The sequence below is a fragment of the Vigna radiata genome, chromosome 8, assembly GCF_000741045.1.
Source record: "Vigna radiata var. radiata cultivar VC1973A chromosome 8, Vradiata_ver6, whole genome shotgun sequence".
Classification (NCBI taxonomy): domain Eukaryota; kingdom Viridiplantae; phylum Streptophyta; class Magnoliopsida; order Fabales; family Fabaceae; genus Vigna; species Vigna radiata.
In genome coordinates, this window is record NC_028358.1 from 38,370,633 (window position 1) to 38,392,963 (window position 22,331).

Genomic DNA, 22,331 nt, shown 5'->3' on the forward strand with positions numbered 1-22,331 from the left:
AAAGTAAGAAATCATCATAGATCCAAGGAAGAAAAGAAAGAGCTTTCCAGTGTCCTTAGTAGCCTCTAAGAGCTTCTCCCAAGCACCTTAATGCATTTCATCATCATACAAATGACGAATACCTCCAAACCCTCGCAGAAAACATGAATAAATACTCGATTTTGACATCCTAGCATTGACATTGCTCGACACCTTAGAATTACCAGGCTCAATCAATTTAATTGTGAAAAGGATAATCTCTACCAAAGCTATCGCTCGACACCATCCCTACACGACTTGACACCACCTCTTTGAATGTGTGGCGCCCAACACCTTTGTTGTATTGCTTAATGCTAGGTTGCCTTACAACTTTATTTTGTCTTTGTGTTTACAATGTTAAGCATTATTCTTGTGGTGTCCAAAGCGGATATTATTTTTAAAATAATATTTTAGTTATTCAATTATGTTTTCTTAAGTTTCATATTGTTTTCTTTCATCATAATTGTTTTTTATTTTTTTATTTCATACACTTAAATAAAGATTAAAAGTAAAACAATTACAAAATAACTAAAACATAATACAATAAAAAAAAAGATAAATTTAAGAATTAAAGATAACAAAAGTTATGAAAGAGCTTATTTTATTAACAAAAAAGGAAATAACTCTTACCACTTGAAAATAAAATCTCCTTATAAGTGCATTTGTTATCATGTTTCGATATAACCTTTCACACTAATCATTTTAAAAGTCAATATTAATATTAATATTGTGTAAAATAAATATTTATTAAAAAACATTAGACAATAACGATGCTGTTATATTACTTATAACTTAAATACTTCCTTATGTGTTTAAGATACTTAAGAGAATATGTTAAAAAAGGTTATAAGTAATTTTTTAAGAATAATAATTAAATAAACGGTTGAATGTAAACTAAAAACACTATAATAAACAAAATACGAAGTAAACAAAGAATACATTCTAAAACAAATTTTAGATACATCAATAGATGGCAAAGAAAAGTAACAAAACTAAGTATTTAATGGTTTGATTTAAGTAATTGAATTCCTGAGATTTTTTTAATATCTTTAATACTGTTAAAATATTAAAAATTAACTTAGTTTGTAGTTAGAGGAAGAATATAACTTAAGATACCCAAACTATACAAAATTTTAGTGTCCGATGTTGTCGAACATAGTCTGCTATTGATAATTTTTGCAATATCATACTATCCGATATCATTTATGCCTTGTTAATATATATTTTCCTCACAATCAATCAATATACTTTTAGATCGATCATAAACAATACAATTGATGCATGATTATAATCTAAATACACAATTAGCAACATTAAGCATAAAACAAAAGCAAAACCATGACTAGGAGATACTTAATAATTCTTTCTTAATCATATGTATAACCGAGATAAAATAAAAATCATGTAAATAGATAAACACCTAAAATAAAATATTCGTTATCTTTATGAACAAAATGACCCCTTTAATAATGAGACATTTTTATTCAAACGCTAGTTTGAACATCAAAGTATATAAATATCTTTTTTGAGAGTAGGATGAAAGAATAAAAGTAACAATGTCAAATTAGTGATTTTATTAAATCCACTCACCCATATAAATATATAAAAAAAAAAATCTAACTAGACATAGGTCTATTGAAATTAAACGTGTATTTAATTTTGATAGGATATGTTATATTTTTTTTCATTTTTGACATATGACTGTTGAATCATAGGATGACTATGATTAGTGAAAACATTTAAAATGATCAATTTAAAAATCAAGTTTAGTTTTAAAAATAATCTAAAATAATACATAATTAAAATGAGTTAAAGAGTTAATTAAAAACAGTTTAAAATTTGATTTAAAACTAGTTTTTGTATACAAATAATACACAAATATTTCCAAAAATAAATATTCATTTCAAAAATAAAACCTTGAAGTCCATTCAATTTCGATACATATGGTCGATAAAGAGATGGTCTCACCCAATTAAAATTGAATAAAAAAGAAAAAGAGAAATTCCGGGAAAATACATTGAGATTGGAAGATTCTCTCCTTCGAACTCTCCTTTCTTCTCTGTTCGTTTGCTTATTCTCCCTCAGATCTAAAATCCAGAAACCACACCCTCTCTTTCTCTCTCTTCCTTCGAAGGGAACTGCGACTATGTCAAGTGATAGCGACGAGGATGAGCTCCTCCAGATGGCACTGAAGGAGCAAGCGCAGCGAGATCTCAACTATGGCAAAACCTCCAATTCACGCAAGCCCGTCGCTAACTACGTTCAACAGCCGAAGAAACCCGCGCCTCCGTCCAAACAGTCCAACTCCAAAGGCGGAGTCGCCGACGATGACGACGATTCCGAAGTCGAGATGCTCAGCATCTCCAGCGGTGATGAGGATAACGTCAAAGATCCGGTTGCCGCCTCAAGGACCCGAGGCGCCGCCGCCGCCGGGAGACCGGCGCGCGATGACGATCGCGCTTGGGACGGCGAGGAGCCCAGTCGCTGGAAGCATGTTGACGAGGCCGAGGTAATGCGATCATCGCTTTTCAGTGCTTTACATTTTCGACTCACCGAATCAATCTTATTTTATTCTATTAATTACCTAATTAATTAATTAGTAGTCTTATTACACTCGAACATAATCCCCCCATTATTTCGATAGGATTTATTGCTATAATCAATAAATATTCGCATACTTCTTCGTAATGCAAGAGGAAAATCTTAGGTGTCTGAGATGGCAGTAGATAAGGTTGATATGGAAACTTATTATAGAATTAAAAGGAAGGAAGAGGAGCTGTAGGAAACTCTGGATTAGATTGATTAATAATATGCAGATACACATAGCTCATCGTCATACATTTAGATAACAAGAAGTTACTGAACTATGTATGCACTAACTAACTAACTAAATGTTTGAAACCTTATTAACTAATCGGAGAAAACTAGTATAAGCAACAGCTGTAGCAGATAACCATACTTGTTGGTGATATAAATGCTATTGTATCTTTACTCTTGGGCCCTTTCAATTACGTAAAAGTTGGTTCAGTAAAACCTGTTCAAAGGTTCTTAGATTGTCTAACATAGTATATTCTTAATAACATGCCTAGTCTTCTTCAATGTTTACCGAGATTGAAGCATCTTATGCAGGTGCTTGTGACTAGGTGTGGGCGACATTGTTCCCATATCCTGTGTGGACTTGTGCAGAGTTAGTTTGGTTGGCTTTGCCAATAATTAAGGGGACCTTGTATTGTCATTGTACGAGTAACTTTATGCTTAGCCTTCAGTTAGTTAAAGTTGACTGAGGGGGAAAATTCAAGTTGTAAAATCTGTTTTCATAGTAATTCTGCCGTAGGTTGAAGTTCATTAATGCTTCGATTGAACCACGGTATCTTTAGTGTGTGATCTTCTATCTTCTTCGCCTCTCTTTCTTCATCTTTTGTTCACAGTTAATTCTGTTATTCGATATTGTTTGTGGGGTAGACGATCTTGCAGTGGACTTGTGCATTCAAATTCAGAACAAGTTCAAGTAACTACAATGTGATAATTTTGAAACAGTTCGTGAAGTATTTGCAAATTGTGTTTTTGCAACTTGCGTGTTCCAACCTGATGTATACTGTGTACGTGAAATAGTAAATAATGTCTATATCAATTCCTTCTTTTAACAGCTTGTTTAATGTCTATCATGTTTCATGGCATTTTGGTTTGTCCGCCATAGAAATGACATCTAATTGACAATTGCTACTGCTTATAATCTGTAGTGGAAAATCTACAGGTAGTCAATAATATACTAATGACATCATAGATCCTTTGATGTCCATGTTGTAAGCTAGGATGAGATTATGCTTGCCTTAAATGAAATGAGTTCTTGGAGGGTATGTGCCTGTTGAAAGGGATTATATTTGGTCTGTCATTTCTGTTGTTTTGTTTCCTTCTTTTTTTGTTATTTATAAATAGTTATTATTCACAATCATATATGGAATTTTTCTGAATATGCTATTCATCACAAACTTGGAAGTTTGAAATTTAGATGCTTTGTTCATGGTCTATGAAATTAAAAAAATTCCGTTTTATATGAAAGTACTTATGGAATTCTGTTTAATTTAATGTAGTTGGGCTTCTTTGACAGCTTGCTCGTAGGGTTCGTGAAATGAGGGAAACAAGAACAGCACCAGTGGCTCAAAAGTTTGTGCCTCCAAATTTTGAAAATAAAGCTTCTGTAGTGGGTAGAAAGGGTCTTACCTACTTACAGTCATTCCCTCGTGGCATGGAATGTGTTGATCCACTGGGGTTGGGGTAAAGTTCACTTTGATGCTTTTCTTACATTGCTTTTGCTCTTTTTCCCTCCCTATGGTTGTGTTATTTCCATGCTTCTTCAGTTCCATGGGGGATTAATCCTGGAGACTTATTTGTGTTGACATTTGGCAGTATCATAGACAACAGAACACTAAGGCTGATCACTGAGTCTTCACATACTTCTCCCAATATAGACAAGGATATTCTGGAAGGCAACCTACGTGGTAACTAGTTTTATATGTTAGATGTTATGTAGCATATTTACTTTAGAATATCTGCCTTTATAGTGTTCTTATTTTTTCATACGTAATATACTTTTTTTTTTTCACACAAATCATGTCTTGTTACAATATTTGATAATGAGAAAAGAAATGCCCTGGAAGCACTCTTCCTATCAACCGGGACAGATGTGGTCTTGTTTTGTAGTTATCATTGATGCCAATTCATTATTTGTCATTTTTCAATCGAGTAAAGGTTTTGTTTTAGGAAGGTAACCAGTAACATCAGACAGTAATTTTGGTACTGAATTAGAATATGAAAGAATTTGTTGGTTAATGGTTTGGCCTTTGAATTTGAGATAATGTAATGATCTGAATAGGACTTTTAATTGTTAGAAATCAGAGTTGAAAAGATGAGGAGAAATGGAAGAAATCTTAGTCTTCACATTTCACCTAGGGTGCTTAGGCATCATGACTTGGAGTGGAATCATAAACTTTAGCATGATGCTCTAACGTTTCCTGTTTCTTTAGAAACTGATTATATGATTTAAATAGGAGTATAGGACTGGTCAAATTTTAGAGTTAAGTAATTTGCAACTCGGAACCCAAGGAAATTAATCTGCCATTGAAAAGAGGAAGATAAATGGAAGAAATCTTAGTCTTCACATTTCACCCAGGGTGCTTAGGCATCATGGCTTGGAGTGGAATCATAAACTTTAGCATGATGCTCTAACGTTTCCTGTTTCTTTAGAAACTGATTATATGATTTAAATAGGAGTATAGGACTGATCAAATTTTGGAGTTAAGTAATTTGCAACTCGGGACCCAAGGAAATTAATCTGCCATCAATAAATGGACACAAGAGCACAACAACTGGGATAAATAAAGGAAAGGTCCTCTATAGACCAGTGTTATTTAAAAATGGCCATGGGGGAATTCAGTGGCGAACCTTCTGCCAGCCACCACAACATGCCAGAGGTGAATAATGTTTCACATGTTGGCTCATAGCAACCGTGTTGGGTGTTGCAGAGTGGTGGTTCAGAGCTGACATGGTGGAAATCCTGAACAGTGTACTTGAGAAAGATACAGAGGAATAAAATGAATTTAAGAGTGTGTTAGCCTCTCTTAGGATTTGATATTTATAATAACTTTGAATACATAAGATACAATGTATGAGTGGGTTTGATATTTTAGACTACTTGGGTTTATGTGTTTCTTCTTTAAGTGTTCATGAAGTTGATAGCATTTTTGTTGCCATTTTACAGACAAATTGATGTATTTTTCGGAGAACTTTGATGCAAAGTTGTTTTTAGCACGGATACACAGTAATACCAGTGCTGCTGATCTGGAGGCTGGTGCACTTGCTTTGAAAACTGATTTTAAAAGTCGTACTGAGCAGAGAAAGCAGTTGGTTAAGGATAACTTTGATTGCTTTGTCTCTTGCAAAACAACAATTGATGGTATGAATTTATTTTTGCACAGTATTCAATTACACCTAGTTAACCTTACAAAATTGATATTTTACTCTTGACTGACTGACACTCCTGTAACGCTCAAACTCTTACTCATTATTTCTCAAGATTATTTTATTTTTGATGTGAAACATTTTTTTTTTCTAGATATTGAGTCAAAGTTAAGACGTATTGAGGATGATCCTGAAGGGTCCGGGACTTCCCATTTGTATAATATTATTCAGGGAGTCAGTTTGCAGGCTAACCGGGCTTTGAAGCCTTTATTTGAGAGACAGGTGGCTGAAGGCTTTGTTCTAGTTTTTTTTTTTTTTTGTGTGGCTGCTATTCTGGATTTTGAAATAATTTATTCATGACTTCAATGAACTTTGTAGGCTCAAGCAGAAAAAATTAGGACTGTCCAAGGTATGCTACAGAGGTTTCGAACTCTTTTCAACCTGCCAAGTACTATCTGTGGCAGCATTAGTAAGGGTGAATACGATTTGGCAGTTAGGGAGTACAAGAAGGCCAAATCAATTGCTCTACCCTCTCATGTACAAAACTTTTATTTTTATGTGGATTTTTCTATTGTGCCCCTATTTGATTTGTAAACGAAGTTTAATTTTAAGGTTTCTTGAAATTCTGGTATACACGCTCATACATTTTTTATTTCAAGTTTCATCCATCTATTGTAGCAATATAAGAATTGCATCCATTTTAGCATTTATTAGTTTACGAGTATATCATGTTTGTGAATTTTTTCTGGTTCTTCCAACCATCTTTTACTTACTGGGCTTTACAAATCTTTTGGCCTCAAATCAGATTCAGGTAGGTATACTAAAACGTGTTCTTGAAGAAGTCGAGAAAGTGATGAATGATTTCAAGACCATGCTTTTCCAATCTATGGAAGATCCACAAATAGATCTAACAAGTGTAAGTTTTTATTTCTTCAATTTACCTGGTAATAAATGAATTTATTTGCAAAGAAGCACTGGATTATAAATGAGGTTGCATTTCAGTATGCTTTACCTTTGATTTTGCTGANCTGTGACATTATTTCTGGTGCATCTTGCTTAGCGGAAACTGATTCATAACACTGCATGACTTAGTTGTGCTTGCCAATTTAGAATGAAGTTGTTATTTTTTTGGTTAAAAAGAAAAGCATAAATAAGAGCTGATGTTTACTTGCACAATGCATGTATTCACCAATTTATCTCCTTTGATTTGTTTTGTCATGATATTTTAATGTTTATTGAAGCACAACTTCTTGGACATGCCACTGGTAGTGGGCTTGTAGCAAGGTCTTTGGGTAGTTTGTGGGAGATGCTCATACTAGCTTCAAACAGTTGTGCTGGTGTTTTTAAGAAATTGCATTTCATTTAGACATGACATGGGTGTGAATTTTCAAGAAAATACTTCGGTGTGTGTACCATAATTAAATCAAATCAAATTGCTTATGTCATTGTAGTTAAAATCGTGATACAGAGATTGTACAAGTCTACAATCTTCACTCCCTCTCCGATCTTGCTTAACTTAAAGCCCACAATCTTCATAGATGGTAGTGGATCACCATTGTAAATCGCAACTTGTGTAGGAGAAGCAGACAGAGCTCGTGGTTGTGCCTTTATCAATGGCGACTCTCTTGGCGTCAACTTACCTGCATCAACTCTTCGTGAGGGGTGGTGGGAAACAGCCCTAGGGTTTTTCTTAATGGGTTGATATTGTTTTCTAACCTAAAATGTTTAGCCCATTTAAGCCCAATTTCTTAAAACTGTTACTGCACCCAAAGAATAACATAAAAAAAGTGCCTCTCTAGAAACAGCCCTTGTTACACCAGAAAAAAAAGTGACTGTTAAAACTGCCACGCACTGATAAAATAAAAGTGTGACTCCCTCCCTTCTATAACTGAGAAAAACTGCCACAACTGACTGCCTCTCTTCCCACAAGTGAAACCCCTGCTCTCCATTTAAACGTGTTTAGACTGCAGCTCTTTCATCCCCAAAATAGATAAATTTTCACTTCTTTTCAGCTATTTAATGATGATGTACTATTTTATTTTCTATATTATGAAGTTCAGTTATAACTTTTGAGTGGCATATAATGATTTTTTGTGTGAATATAAATTTCATAAAATTTGTAGGATCTTACTATCCATGTTTCTATCTTTCGATTTATGATGGTATTTTCGTTTCTGATCTTGAGTAAGATCTCGATTTTGACTACCTTGCTTATGTGATAGAATACCGAGGCTACTTATTCTTTGAGTTTCTGTTTGTTGATACTGCCCTTCCTTTCAAACCATGAAGCTTGGACACCTCTCTTGTTTGAAGTGAGACAGTGTTGGGCACAATTCTGACACTGACACCTGTTGTGTTTGAAGTGTCAGTGTTGGGCAGGTTTCTGACGTTAACACCTCTCTAAAATGTATTAGGCACTTCTAATTAGGCATCCAATTAAAAGTTGTAGGTTAACATACATGAGCCAACACCTCTATGTAACTCTGTTATTGAAGAAAAAAAGCACGGTTTTAACTTCTTGAAAAGTTAATTTAAATATAACAGAATAAAAGAATAGTGTCTCTCACTTCCTTATCATAGAAAAATTGTAAAACTTAGCAAATTGGCTTGAGAAGTTGAATATGCCTTTCTTGAAACATAATGTCTTCTTGTTTTGGGATCTTTTTGTAAAGAGACTAACCCTTTGTTTGGATGCACACATTTTGGTGGGGGCTGGGAGTTAAAAAGAATGATTTTTTCATTTTAACCATTAGGCAAACAATGATACAAGAGATTAGGAGGGAAATGGAAAGGGAGCACCTGAAGAAAAATTCACTTCTCTAGTGGCGTGAAATTGAGTAATACGTGGGAGGAAATGTGTAATGGGCCTTGGCTTTTGTCCTTCTGTGAAAATGTCTAAAAATAAATTTACTTTATTGATATATTTTTTTTAAAAATCATTAAGAAAAAATAGTATAAAAATTTTCATTTTTGAAGTTAAACTATTGTTTTTAATTAGTGTAAAAAGTTTACTATATTCCTATTTCTTTCCACTTCCTTTTCTGGATCATCGAACTTAGTAATAGGAAAATTTCACACTTTCATTCTATTTCGCTCTGTCTAAGCAATACATTTTTTCTAGTCTATTTTCCTTGTATTTACATCCTTTAAATTTCTTTCTATTGTTTTTTTTTTCTCACCATTCCACTCATCCAAGGAAACCTTAAGTACTCACATTATTATATTTGTCTATTAATGTTTATTTGTGAGGCTCACCATTATAGATTATAGGTTAATATGCAATAAAAGGACATTGATATTGATTTTTGGATAAGGTTGTACAGGAATATGCAAATGTTGGATGTTACTTTAGATCTCTTGTCTTCTTTCATATATTTCATTTTGAGTTTTTGGACATTGGTCTCTTGCAACGTCTCAGTTGGACCTAATATTTCATAATATCAAAGTGGTTGTCATGTCCAATATGTAAAGAGATTTTTGATAGCCTTGCTGCATTCTGTTTTCTTACTACTAGTCTTTAGAATTTTATGCTTTTTAGAATACCTTATCTTCTGCCCCATTGTACTTTGCATCATTATTTACTTCATTTATGTTTTCATATCTACAAAAGGAAAAAAATAACTCATTGAATTTACTGTAGAACTACAGAAAACTCATCAAAATAAATCCCATAGGTCACAAATAGTGATAATGAAAAGGACTTTAGGGTAGCGTCATTTAAAAGATAGGCAGTTTTCTAAAACAGAATTTGATCTTTGTCATGATCATGATCGTGTACGATTCTGTGATGTACTTGTTGAAGAATATTTAAGATATTACATAATACTTATAATTTTATTGTTTGCATGGAGAGTAGTAAAACCTACCTTTACCTAGAGCATCTTGGACTGGTGATATGGTGATTAAGTTAGAGATGGATTGGAATTATCTTTATTCTCTGTTTGCTATGATGATTATAAGACTTGGATTTTTCGTGTAGCTTGAGAATACTGTGCGGTTACTGTTGGATTTGGAGCCGGAGTCAGATCCAGTATGGCATTATTTGAATATACAGGTTAAAAATTCATATCCATGCTAAAATGAAATATATGCCATTTAATTTCCTTATTTACTTCTCATTGAGTAGTAAGGATTGAATGTCAATTGATAGAATGTTGCTGTTGTTGGCCTGGTTTTCATAACATGATAATTTGTACCTGTTATAATTTTATAAAGAAGTAACTGATCGTATATGATCACAAAATTATGAATGCTTTTATTTATTGTCGTACATATCTTTGTTATGTGAGGATATCAAATCTATTCTATTGTATTGATTTCTTTTTCAAAATTGAGTTGACCCAATAGACCTATTGCCTCTGGAGGATTTTCTTTTTCTTTTTGTCATCCTTTCTCCTAGGTTCGGATTCTATGTTCTAGCATCGCCTTTGGCAAGTCTTTTGATAATGTTTCTGGTGACCCATTTTTCTCCAGCAAACACAAGGTTGGGATTGTGCTGCGTTCATCTATCCAATCGGTAATGCAAGCCACCCATCCTCATGTGGTGGTTCAATCTTTTCCCTATCCTTAGGTTATCTGGAAAAGAAAAAAAAAATTGTTTTTCCTTTATTAGGATAAGGGAAATTCTCAAATTATTGGGTGTTTTGATGTTGACTGGGTGCGGTCACCCAGCAACAGAGGCTCCACTTCAGCAGGGCATTGTGTTCTTGTTAGAGGCAATTTAATATCTTGGAAAGGAGATAACATGTTGTGGCTAGATAAAATGCATAATAGGCCAATGACATTATCTACTTGGGAGCTCATATGGCTGAACTGAAATAATACTCAGAACTCAAATTTGATGAAGGTTCCCAAACACACCTTATATGTGACGACCATGCAGCATTACATATTTCCTCTAATCCTTGTCTTTCTTGAGAAGATTAAATATATTGAAGTAGATTGTCATTTCGTAAGAGAAAAACTAGAGTCTAGGGACATCACCCACATTATTTGTCAACTCTAGTGAATAGTTGGCTCACAGGTTCACCAAGTCTCTAAGAGGATCAATAATTGGTTATATTTGCAACAAGTTGGACACATACAACTTACATACCCCAACTTAAGAGGAAGTGTTGTAATTTTAGAATTAAGGAATTGATCCTAGATAATTAAGAATATCTAGATTATATATGTGTGTGTGTGTGTTTGTGTGTGTGTGTATATATGTATATATTATTATTAAGAACATTTTTATTTATAATCTCTATTTATTGCATTGGTTCCTCTCTTTTCAATATAAACAAAGTACTCGTGCTCTCTTTGAAACACATGATTTAAGCTTAATATTTTTCTCTTTCCTAGAGTTCAACAGTACTAACTGCCCCACCTAAGTATTTCACACATTTATTTTTGTCACCCTTTGGGCTCTAGTTATCTCTGAACTTATCACTCTCACTTTCAATGTGATGGCCAAATTTTTTAGTCTTTTGGGCTTTTTCCTTCACAGAATCAAAGAATTCGTGGTCTGCTCGAGAAGTGCACTTTAGATCACGAGACTAGAATGGAAAATTTGCATAATGATTTGCGTGACAGGGCTCTTTCTGATGCCAAATGGATGCAGATTCAAGATGTGAATGATTCTGTAAGTTTATTGTCATTAAGCTAGGATAAATTTTTGGGGTGACATTTTTTTTAATATCGTTTTTGTTAACTATTGTCAGTCAGATATCAACTACTCCCCTATTGGTGAAGAGGTTGATGGTTTAAGAGGAAGGTATATTCGTAGATTAACTGCAGTTATTGTCCATCATATACCAGCATTCTGGAAAGTTGCTCTCTCTGTTTTCAGTGGAAAATTTGCTAAGGTATTGTTATTTGGGAAGACGCATGCTTGAATTATTTGTAAAATTTTATTTTCATTGAGTTACATGATATCTGAAATCTTTTATTTATTCTGAATTACAGTATTTATAAAATTTTATTTTCATTCTTTCGAGTTTTTAATTTCTCTTCATTGATAATATTGCGTCTTGGCTCCATTACTTCTGGAAATGCAGTTATGATATTTTTTTTTTTGTATTTTACCATTCTATATATTTTATTATAGTTTTGTTTATTTTCTTAAACTTATCACCCATAATTACATCTGCCATATATTTAGGGGGCCCTTTTTTCTTTTTCCAGTCTTCCCAAGTTTCCACTGATTCAAATTCCAACAGTTCTGCAAATAAAATTGAAGAAAAGGCTGGAGATGTGAAATACTCAAGTCATTCTCTGGATGAAATTTCTGCAATGATATGCAGCACAATATCACTGTATGGAGTCAAGGTAATTATTGTGTTCCCATGACGGACCCTTTCTTCTATGAAAATTTTTATTTTCTGACTTTGCTGCTTCTTTATAGTATACACGGGGAATATATCTTCTATTTTTCTCTATGCAGTGTTGTAAATTGTTTTAATAGCATGTTCTTTTTATTTGTCTATTTATTTAGTTTGATCTCTGATTTAGCATCATGTCAATTTGGAGATTTGGGCTAGAAATGTTTGTGGAATTTTCTGGGTTAGATTTCATAGGTCCATAATGAAGGCATATAGAAGCAGGGTGGGGTGGGCTGGGGAATAAAAGAGAAAGGGAAAATGAGCCTCGAACAAGGCCTGCTTGTGTATGAGAGACGAGAGGTGGTGCAGGTTGCACTGCCTGTAGTAAAAAGGAAGAGAAGTTGGGCATAACTTATGCCCACCTTCTAGGAGAGTAAAGAAGGGATAAACATGAATATTGAAGGAAGAAGGAAGTGAATTCATAGTTGTACTTAAAATTCTCCTCAATCTAATGTACAATAGTGGATTTTCTCTGTTTTTAGCTATGTTTCAATACAAATACTCTTTTGTTCATATTCAAATTGTGGTGCCTATCAGATTTTTCTGTTCTTTTGTCTGGCTATAGATGTTGTCCACAAAGAGTGCATTTTTATTTTACATTAAAACCTCTTACTAGAGGTAAGAAGTGCTTTTGTCTTGTGGTCTGGATAATGTTATTTTACCCTTTTCTTGTGCTATTACACTCTAACAAAGTTTTCAGTTAGTGCTATCGGTCTTAATAGTGATGAGTGAGCTCTTGTCATATTGTCTATATTGAATTTAACTTAGATGACTTGTCTATTCAGTCATATATACATTTACTTTTTCCTTCATGAATATCTGGCTTGTACTTTCTCCCTCTTCTTTTTCTCTGTAGTCCTATTCTTGATATTTGAAAGCCTATTTTTTTATTATATAAACTTAAAAGCACTACATGATAAAACTTACTCTAGTAATTTAGAGAAGTATGTATACTGCAACATGGTTGATTTGACAAACAGAATTTCTCCCTTTCCTATTTGTTTTGCGTGTATGCTGATACCCAGCCTGCTATTGGTGTAGGTTACCAACATTTTTCACGATCTGGAGGAATCAAATGTCCTCCGGTCCTACATGAGTGAAGCAATAGAAGATATATCTAAAGCATGTGCAGCTTTGGAATTGAAGGAAGCCGCACCTCCTATTGCTGGTATCAGTTCTTCAAATCTAGAAGTTGTTGTCATTTATTAAGGTTTTGATCTTGAGTGCATGTGTCACACTCCCTTTGTTGCAGTTTGTGCCATCCGAACATTGCAATCAGAGATTATAAGGATCTACGTACTGAGGCTCTGCTCTTGGATGCGGGCATCAGTTGATGAGGTTTCAAAGGATGTGACATGGGTTATTGTTTCAATTCTTGAAAGGAATAAATCCCCATACGCAATCTCATTCTTGCCTTTAATGTTCCGTTCAGTTGTAGCCTCTGCAATGGATCAAATCAATTCGTAAGTTTTAGTATATTCATATAGAATCTGATGCCTTAAAGTGAAGTGAGCGAGTAGAATGCAATATAAACCCAACTATTTGGTGTTAGAGTATAATACTATTCTAATAATGAGGCAGGTGATTAGTTTTATTTTTCCTTCTTTTGCATATGGGATTCCAATTCGTAGAATAATATCATCTCCTTCTGAGTATGTTCTAAGGTGGCTGTCCAATTGGCATTTATCTCAATTGACGGATTTAGTTACACGAGCCAGTGCTCCCTGAACCATAGCAGACAATTTTTTTATAAAACCACTTAGAGCTTGGTCTTTTCTATAATGTTTTATTAGGTTGCTCTCTAAAATTTTTAAAAAGAACAATTTTTTAATTTTATCATCTTTCCTTACTGGAGCTTTTATTGGTCTTATCATACGATGAAATTGACTCGGTTGATTTTTGTTTGGTAATCATAGTAGTCAATGTTTTCTTATTAAATTTTCTTCCAGGTTGATTGATTCCTAATCTTAGTTATGGTGCATGAGATATTCATTTGTTTATTTAATTTTTATAAAGACTTATTTCATGCAATTAGTTTGCTTTATTTATATTACTAGGGAAGCTGAATATCATATTTTTTGCCTGTAACTTTCCACCCCATCTCCTTTAAATCTAACAATTAAATGAGTTACTTTTTGGAATTCGTTCAGCTATAGGAAAGAGAAAGACATTAATCTGAAACCGTGTGTTTTTAATGCAACACGAATTCTTTATTCATGTTAAGAAAAAAATAATAAATACAATAAATAGAGGAGATTTGATATGCTCTAATAATTAATGAAGATGTTCCTAATAATAGGTTATAACGTAAATATTCTTACTTATATACTATCTGTTTCTTATTTCTATAACTATGACAGAACCATTAGATTAAAAGAAGATGAAGGGTGAGGAGGAGTAACTTGATCCCTCATTTTATATGATATGCATGTATGTGTGTGTGAGAGAGAGAGCCAGAGATTCAACATCCCTCCAAAATTCCAAAATTGTAACCGTACCACTTGTTTACACCGGAGAGTGCAGTTACAGAGGAGTCTTAAAACTAGTTGAGAACTCAAGAAATCTCAGTAAGCTTTACTAAGTGGGACCTGATGTGATTAAGGGGAAGGATTAAACTTATATATGGACTCTGCACTACTGTAGCTGACTTGTAATGGGCCTCACCATTTTCCAGGGGGTGATGTGTATAATACCATTTTCACATGTGAAGGGATGGTGGTGCTTGTTCCGTCATGTTAGAAATCTCTTGAAACCCATAAGTGTAGGCCTTATGCCTTTCTGACCCATGAAGATTATGTTATGGAAAAAGTTGCTTGTAGCTATAAGCCAGGATATGTTGGCTTCAGTGTTTGCTTTGCTAAAGATTCTACATAGTCAGCTCAGCTGTGTTCAACCCATGTCCTGGTTGACTCAAATAGATTGCCCACAACCCCTCAAGTAACAATCCGGTGCATAGCCCTCTAGTTTTTATCCTAAAAGGCATAAGCTATTCTTATGCTCTGTCGGACTGTTAGCAGTTCCTCAAGTGTTGTCCTAAAAGATGTAGCCACTTGTTCTACTTGGTTAGATGGCTGGCCGGTCCACATCTTTTGGCATTCCATAGCCCATTACGTGGGGTTGGAACTATGGGTTGTATATAATGGGAACATAACTATGTGAAAATTTTTGCAAAATGATCCAAGAAAGAAATAGTTTTAAACCCAAGTTGTTAATAGAAGTTGAATAAGCCAAGAACTATTTAAATTATATGTTGTTAACATCCGAACTTGTGTTTAATTTGTACGAGCTCGTTTTCTTGATTGTTGTAGGGACATAGTTGAAAATTTCTCTATAGTTTATCTCTCAACTTTATTTTTCTAGTTCCCTGTCTTTGAAGTCAAGTTTAAAGTTTCTGTATATCATATGCATCAACAAGAAAAAAAAATGTCAAGATCTTAATTTGGATAAAAGACCCTGACCCCGACTTTACAGTTATTATTTTCTTTTTTCTGAAAATTATGGCTAATATTTCTCTATGATGATCACTTCAGGATGCTTCAGTCCATAAAGAATGAGGCAACAAAGTCAGAGGACATGTTTATGCAACTTCAAGAAATTCAAGAATCTGTCAGACTTGCGTTTTTAAACTGCTTCCTGGATTTTGCTGGTATGTTGGATTTAGTTAATCTTATGCCCAATTGCGTACCTTTCCAGGTAAATAAAATTAAAGAAAACAGAAGATAGTTAAAGAACATAATGGTGTTGTAGCACATAGAGGTTCAGTTTTGTGTCAGCTTCTGTTTAATTGTCAGGTAGTTTAGACGATATCCGTATAAATGAAATTAAACAAAACAAAAGTGAGATGGTGCTGTAGCACACAGTTTCTGTTATGAGTCAACTTCTGTTTAATTGTCAGGTAGTTTGGAGCGTATAAGTTTCGAATTTGGCGACCATAGAATGGACGAAGAGGGCTCCCAGTTACCAAATGGATATATTCATGAATCAAAAAATACACCATCTGATCATCATGGAGGTGTTACTGATCCCCATCAAAAGTTATTGATCGTTCTAAGCAATATCGGATATTGCAAAGATGAACTTTCATATGAGTTGTATAACAAATATAAACACATCTGGCTGCATTCCAGGTACTTTGTCCTTGTTCTTCCTTTATTATATAAAAAATTCTGGTAAAATATTGTGGAATTCATCAGGAAGGCATGCTATTAAAGCTAAATGAGGTTTGCTGACTTTGTTAGGCTGCAACTTGCACGCTAACCATGCTAGAAAATTATCATTTGGTTTGTTCTGACTTCAAATCAGAAATTTCTTATGTTTTTTTAATTAGTTAGTCTTTCCTTTTGATGTCTTCCCTCAGTAATTTGCTTGTCATCTTTCATTCAATGTGATATTATGTATATATCTCTTTCTTTAAGATTGTGATTCAATTTGCCTAGCAATAAATTTTAACTAATTAAATTATTATCTTGTAACCATCTTGTATATCTAATCTTTGCTGTGACTGACAAGTCACTCTGTTGTATATAAATTTCTAAAGATATTTTATCCTGTATCCGAGAGCATTCTGATTCCTGATTTGATTTTAATTCAGCGGGAAGGATGAAGGAAACAGTGATGTAAACGATCTTGTGAATAGTTTCTCAGCGCTTGAAGGGAAGGTCCTTGAACAATATACTTTTGCAAAGGTAAAATGAGAAATATATCCTTCATGATCTTCAAGAAAATAACTAGTTTGGAAATAGATGAGTATAGAGGCTGTAATGAGAGTTATAAGGGCATTTAATTAGTAATTACTTATTAGGTTTGTGAATTATAGTTGATTTTTCTATAGGGATTATCTGAATCATCTGAAATAATTGACAGTTTTCATGATTGGTTTATGGAGAAATAATCAGTTAGAAGAATAGACTAATATAGTATAATCATATTATACGCACTATAAATTATAAGGTTTTGTGCTTTGACCTGTATTAATCAGCTGCCTCTCTTTGCTCCAACTCTACCAACCTGTATCTGTGCAGTCTAAGTTTCAGTCATTGACTTTGAATTATGAAATAAAACAATAAAGAAATTACTATCTGCTCCTGCCTAGGTTATGCAAAGTTCTAAATATCAGATCAGCTAATAATAGATGGTCAATGATAGTTTCCAACAATAAAATCTTGATGTATATGTTGTGTTGTGTTCGATGTGCTGGAACATTGAATGTTAAAAATACTGTATAACATTTACATTAGATTAATAGTTGTCCACATTAAAATAGTCTGGGTATTCTGAAGCAGGAAGAACAAGGGTAGTAAGTTGTAACACTATGCTTACTCATGTTGGAAAATTTTGCGCTGGATATGCCTGCTTTCACTATTCACTACCATGACGATTTGTTGTGTTCTCATTAGGCAAACTTGATCAGATCTGCTGCCATGAATTATCTGCTGAATTCTGGCATTCATTGGGGAGCAGCGCCTGCAATTAAAGTGAGGAGCTAATGACAATAGTTTGTGTTGTAAATAAAACTGTTCTCATTATTTGTTTGTTTTTTCTCTGAAATGAATTTTAGTTTTTCTTTTGGAAAATGATGTTTGACGTGATGTTCAATTTTATGTTGGTCTGTTCCAGGGTGTCCGTGATGCAGCAGTAGAGTTGCTGCATACATTGGTTGCTGTCCATGCAGAGGTAATGTAATGATTGCAAGTAATTTGGGATTATGTATCCTATCTTGCTTTTTAATAAAAGGTGAAGATTAATTTTACTTGAAAGAAATAAAAGGAAAAAAAAAAAAAAGCATTGAGAGTATAAGATATCTTCCATAGGATCACAACAAAATCCAAAAAAAAGGCTCTCTCTCCCTATCTTTGCTAAATAGGTCAATACCGTATGCTTAACACAACAAAGGCTATTAACATTTTGGTTTCCATTCCTTATTATTGTATGTCTTCTTCATTATAAATAATACTCATGAGCACTCAACACAGGGGATTTGTTATATTAATTATCTTGTTGTCTCTTCTCAACATGGTATCAAAACAGTATCATCTTCTTTGTCACTAATATTTTCAATAGATACCGAAGTACTGAAAATATAGAATCAGATAACTCTGCTACAAAACCCTTTTCATTTATTGCTGGACAGTCTACGACAGTACTACAGGTCTTGTATAGATAACACTTGTTAAGAAGGGTCTTTTCTATAACAAATGGATTTTGAAGGAATATTTGTGTTCAGAAGTTAAGATTATGGTCACTTTACTTGTATATTCTTTTCGTTGACCTTTGTGAATGTTGTATTTTGCTAAACTTTTGGTGTTAATTCAGTTTAGAGGCCATTTGTCTATACTGCACTGGAGTGAATAATTAACGTGAAGATGGTGCATAGATGATTCTAGTCAACGCAATCCTTGCATTAGAAACCTAGTTCTTAAACTTTGCTTTTATATTTACAGTTTAAACAATTGCTTCATTATATTTTCTTGAAGGTAGTCTGCTGAGATGCAATGCTTTTTGTCGTAGGTTTTTGCTGGTGCTAAGCCTCTCTTAGATAAAACACTTGGCATTCTTGTGGAAGGCTTGATTGACACATTCATTAGCATTTTTCGTGAAAATGAAGCTACTGATCTCAGTGCACTTGATACAAATGGATTTTGTCAGCTCATGCTTGAGGTAAGTTATGGTAATACTTCGGCGTATTAAACCATCAATGATAGTGGACATGGCATATTAAGCTCTCGCAGAAGCTTGTAGCGTGCCTTGATTTAGGAATGGGGCATACTTACCCAAGATTTTGGTGTATTTGGAAAAGAAAAATAAAGATGTATAGTGTGTGTGTGTGTGTATCACCTTTGTACGCTGGGGTTTATAATATATTTTTATATAATATGATAAAACACAAAAAAACACAAAAAGCTTCATGCGTCATGTTCTTTACCTGCACAGTATAAATTTAGGCCTGACATGATTATATTGTTTGATTAATCGACTTGTATATCTGCAGCTTGAGTACTTCGAGACTATATTAAACCCATATTTTACATCGGATGCTAGAGATTCCTTGAAGGCTTTACAAGGATTACTTTTGGAAAAAGCCACGGAGAGTGTGACCGATGCTGGCGAGAATGCAGGACATAATCGTCGGCCAACTCGCGGCAGTGAAGATGCACTTGCAGATGATAAGCAACAAGGAACAAGTATATCTCCAGATGAGCTCATTGTAAGCAATTAATCTGTTCCCCTGTTTACTTGTGGCATGTCTAAATACTAAGCTGAGGGTGGCTGAATAAATTAGTGATCATTTGGGTTTCATAGCTTGAACTGGATTTAACCTTGGTAGTATAATAGACTCGTTTAGTTATATGAAAATGAGGTTTATTTTGTCGTAGGTTGTCTATGTTTGTGAAGCAGTTCTAATACCGTTGTGTGCTGAATTTTGTTGCTATATTTACTATCTAAAGCTGTATTTTTGTATTTCAGGCTCTCGCGCAGCAGTACAGTTCCGAGTTCCTTCAATTAGAGCTTGAGAGAACACGCATTAACACAGCGTGCTTTGCAGAATCTATTCCTTTGGACACTATGCCAGAACCAGCCAAATCTGCCTACTCTCCCTTCAGGAACTCAACGGATTCTCCTAGCAAAACCTACAGAGGCACCAACAAAACCGGATCCTCTAATTTCCCTCGGCATAGACATTGATGGGTAGAGTAGCATCATTTTTCTTTGTTTGCCTATTATGTATTTATTGTAGTATATTTTTGGTTTAGTAGTTAAAGAAAATTTGTATTCTTTGCACTGTTACCTCTCTGTAAAGGTGGATGGCAATTACCACATATAATGAGTTTTGGAACATATGTCGGCATTCCCGTATGCCAACCGTGAGTGCAGTAAGTTTTGTTATTTGAGTTGAATGAGTTATTTGGACGTGAAGATAAATGAGTGTAGTAGCTTATCAATCATCTCGGCAAAGCCTTGCGTTAAACAAACCAAAAGAATGTAGGCCGTTTATTTGATCAATCAAATTTAAAGTAATGGTTCTCGTGAAATCTTCATTTATAGTGGTTAAGATTTTCAATTCAAAAATTTCCTTACCAGTAAGTATATAAGCTGCACTACATAATTTTTCGTGTAAATTTATAATTGATGTGCATTTTGGAATTGTTTTTTCTAATGAAATCATGATTGTAACTCTTGGATCATCATTTGATGCTTCACGAAGTTTTTATCATATCTATTATTTATATCGGTGGTTTTGATATTCATATTCTCTTTATGGCAGCATTATATTATTTTGATGTTAGAGATTGGGAGAGAAGGGACATACTGAAGTGGAATTAATCAAAACAAAATTAATGATTAAAGTTCCGATGTATAATTATTTTCCTCCGTTAGGATGCTCAGAATCTGTGCAATTATTTAATTTGAAAGAGTAGCAATGGATATTTTTACTGCTGATTAAAATTATTGAGATGTGCTAAATTAAATAAATCTATATTGACTGATCTATTAAAAATTACCAAATTTTACTAATTTATAATTTAGAATTCTAACTAAATTTTAGCTGATAGTTATTTTTAACAATGCAGTACTATTGCTTTATTAAAAAACGGGTTAAAAGTGTCTTCTTTATAAGCACTTCTACCTTTACGTCATATGGACTGATCTAATTGGAGAAATATTAGTTGAGTGGTCATATAGAAACTTTAAGTATCTGTTTAGCGCTCAAATGAGATTTACGGAATAAAAGAAAACATTATGGGAAGATGAAAGGACATTAATATGATCTCGATGGTTGTTTTTGTTACCCCTGATGAAATGTCATTCACATTATTCTTGTATGTATTATTCATTTCATTAATGTTTTGTTCACAAATTTAAGAAAATTTAAAGATAAATTTTGTTGTTGTTTATTTGAGTGGATTTAAGGGTAAGTGAAAGTGAATTTGAAAATAAAGTTTGTGAGAATCAGTATAGGATTTGATTGATCTGATAGGTTAAAATAATTTACTTTCAAATTCACTCTCACTTTCTTCCAAATTCACTCAAATAAATAATAAAATATTTATTTTCAAATCCTCTCAAATTTACTTAATCACTCTCCTCCAAATCCATTCAAGCAAATAAAGTCTAAATATAAATTTGGTTAAGAAACTAAAACAAAAGATAACAAGAATTTTTTTCAAAACGAATATAATTCATAAAAAAAAAAACACACACACACACAATTAGGGTTTTAAAATTTTGAAGTAATCTCGTGCGAAGAAGGAAGTTGGGATAAAGGAGTAATGATTGTCAAAATTTTGATACATACTAATCCAAGAAGGTCTTGGTGCGCTTCAGGTGTTTTTGCTATTGGCACATAAACGTTCAATGAACGAAACGTGAATGGAATGTCCGAAATGCAAGGTTACCTACCATTCTTTCCCTGCAAGAACAGCTTATCCCATTAGGCACTTGGTCTGTCTTCATGTCTTCATCTGCACAATGTCTTCTTTCTGTCGATAAAGCTCTCATCAATTATAAAATCCACTTTAAAAAAGTTGTTATCATTAATATTCCACACACACACACGTATACACAGAAGCACCTGGTATAAAAAAAGATAGATGAAAGGAATTCGGGATGTCACCTAAAACGATTGACAGGAGGTGTAATACTGAAAAAGCACAACACACCTTAATTAGGTCCACACAAGGGTTTTTTCCTGGATTTTCTTTAAAAAGGGTACACAAAAGCTTATAAAGCAAAGGGATCTCGTTATATCATAATAATGTAAAACCAATGGTCTATGATTCAGTTGTTCTGTAAAGAAAAAACACGATTTGTTGTTGAAACTTCAACAAAACAAAAATAGTAAAGTTTTTTATTTTAAGCAGCATAATTACGGGAATTTGTTTTCAATATATTTTTAATTAAAAACACCTTTTTCTTTTTATAAAAAAATCATAACTTATCTAGCATCGGTATTTGGTTTCTAGTTAGTTTCTTCCAAAGTTTAGCATGTCATTT

At 33.6% G+C, this 22,331-nt stretch overlaps 1 protein-coding gene across 2 annotated transcripts; it reads left to right on the forward strand.

Annotated features, from left to right (window-relative positions):
- The first annotated feature begins 1,980 nt into the window (after positions 1-1,980).
- LOC106771949 (exocyst complex component SEC5A) lies at positions 1,981-20,281 on the forward strand. 2 transcript variants are annotated; one of them, XM_014658025.2, is made up of 21 exons: positions 1,981-2,527; positions 4,127-4,293; positions 4,426-4,517; positions 5,777-5,971; positions 6,131-6,258; positions 6,355-6,513; positions 6,782-6,892; positions 9,956-10,030; positions 11,465-11,599; positions 11,679-11,822; positions 12,142-12,285; positions 13,380-13,506; positions 13,591-13,801; positions 15,869-15,984; positions 16,234-16,465; positions 16,930-17,023; positions 17,735-17,812; positions 17,955-18,011; positions 18,846-18,995; positions 19,327-19,542; positions 19,803-20,281. In XM_014658025.2, the coding sequence occupies exons 1-21, from the start codon at positions 2,165-2,167 to the stop codon at positions 20,019-20,021; spliced, it is 3,213 nt and encodes a 1,070-aa protein (XP_014513511.1). In that variant the 5' UTR covers positions 1,981-2,164; the 3' UTR covers positions 20,022-20,281. The 2 variants fall into 2 exon arrangements, with proteins under 2 accessions (XP_014513511.1, XP_014513512.1); XM_014658026.2 differs by having other exon boundaries at positions 2,417-2,527; positions 4,110-4,293.
- Positions 20,282-22,331: the final 2,050 nt, after the last annotated feature.

What these genes read in the sequence shown, in the direction of transcription:
- LOC106771949 (XM_014658025.2), top strand. Translation starts at nt 2,165, where the DNA reads ATGTCAAGTGATAGCGACGAGGATGAGCTCCTCCAGATGGCACTGAAG. An exon ending in CTGCTTCCTGGATTTTGCTG is followed by an intron (nt 15,985 to 16,233) that starts GTATGTTGGATT and finishes TTTAATTGTCAG; the next exon opens with GTAGTTTGGAGCGTATAAGT. An exon ending in TTTGTCAGCTCATGCTTGAG is followed by an intron (nt 18,996 to 19,326) that starts GTAAGTTATGGT and finishes GTATATCTGCAG; the next exon opens with CTTGAGTACTTCGAGACTAT.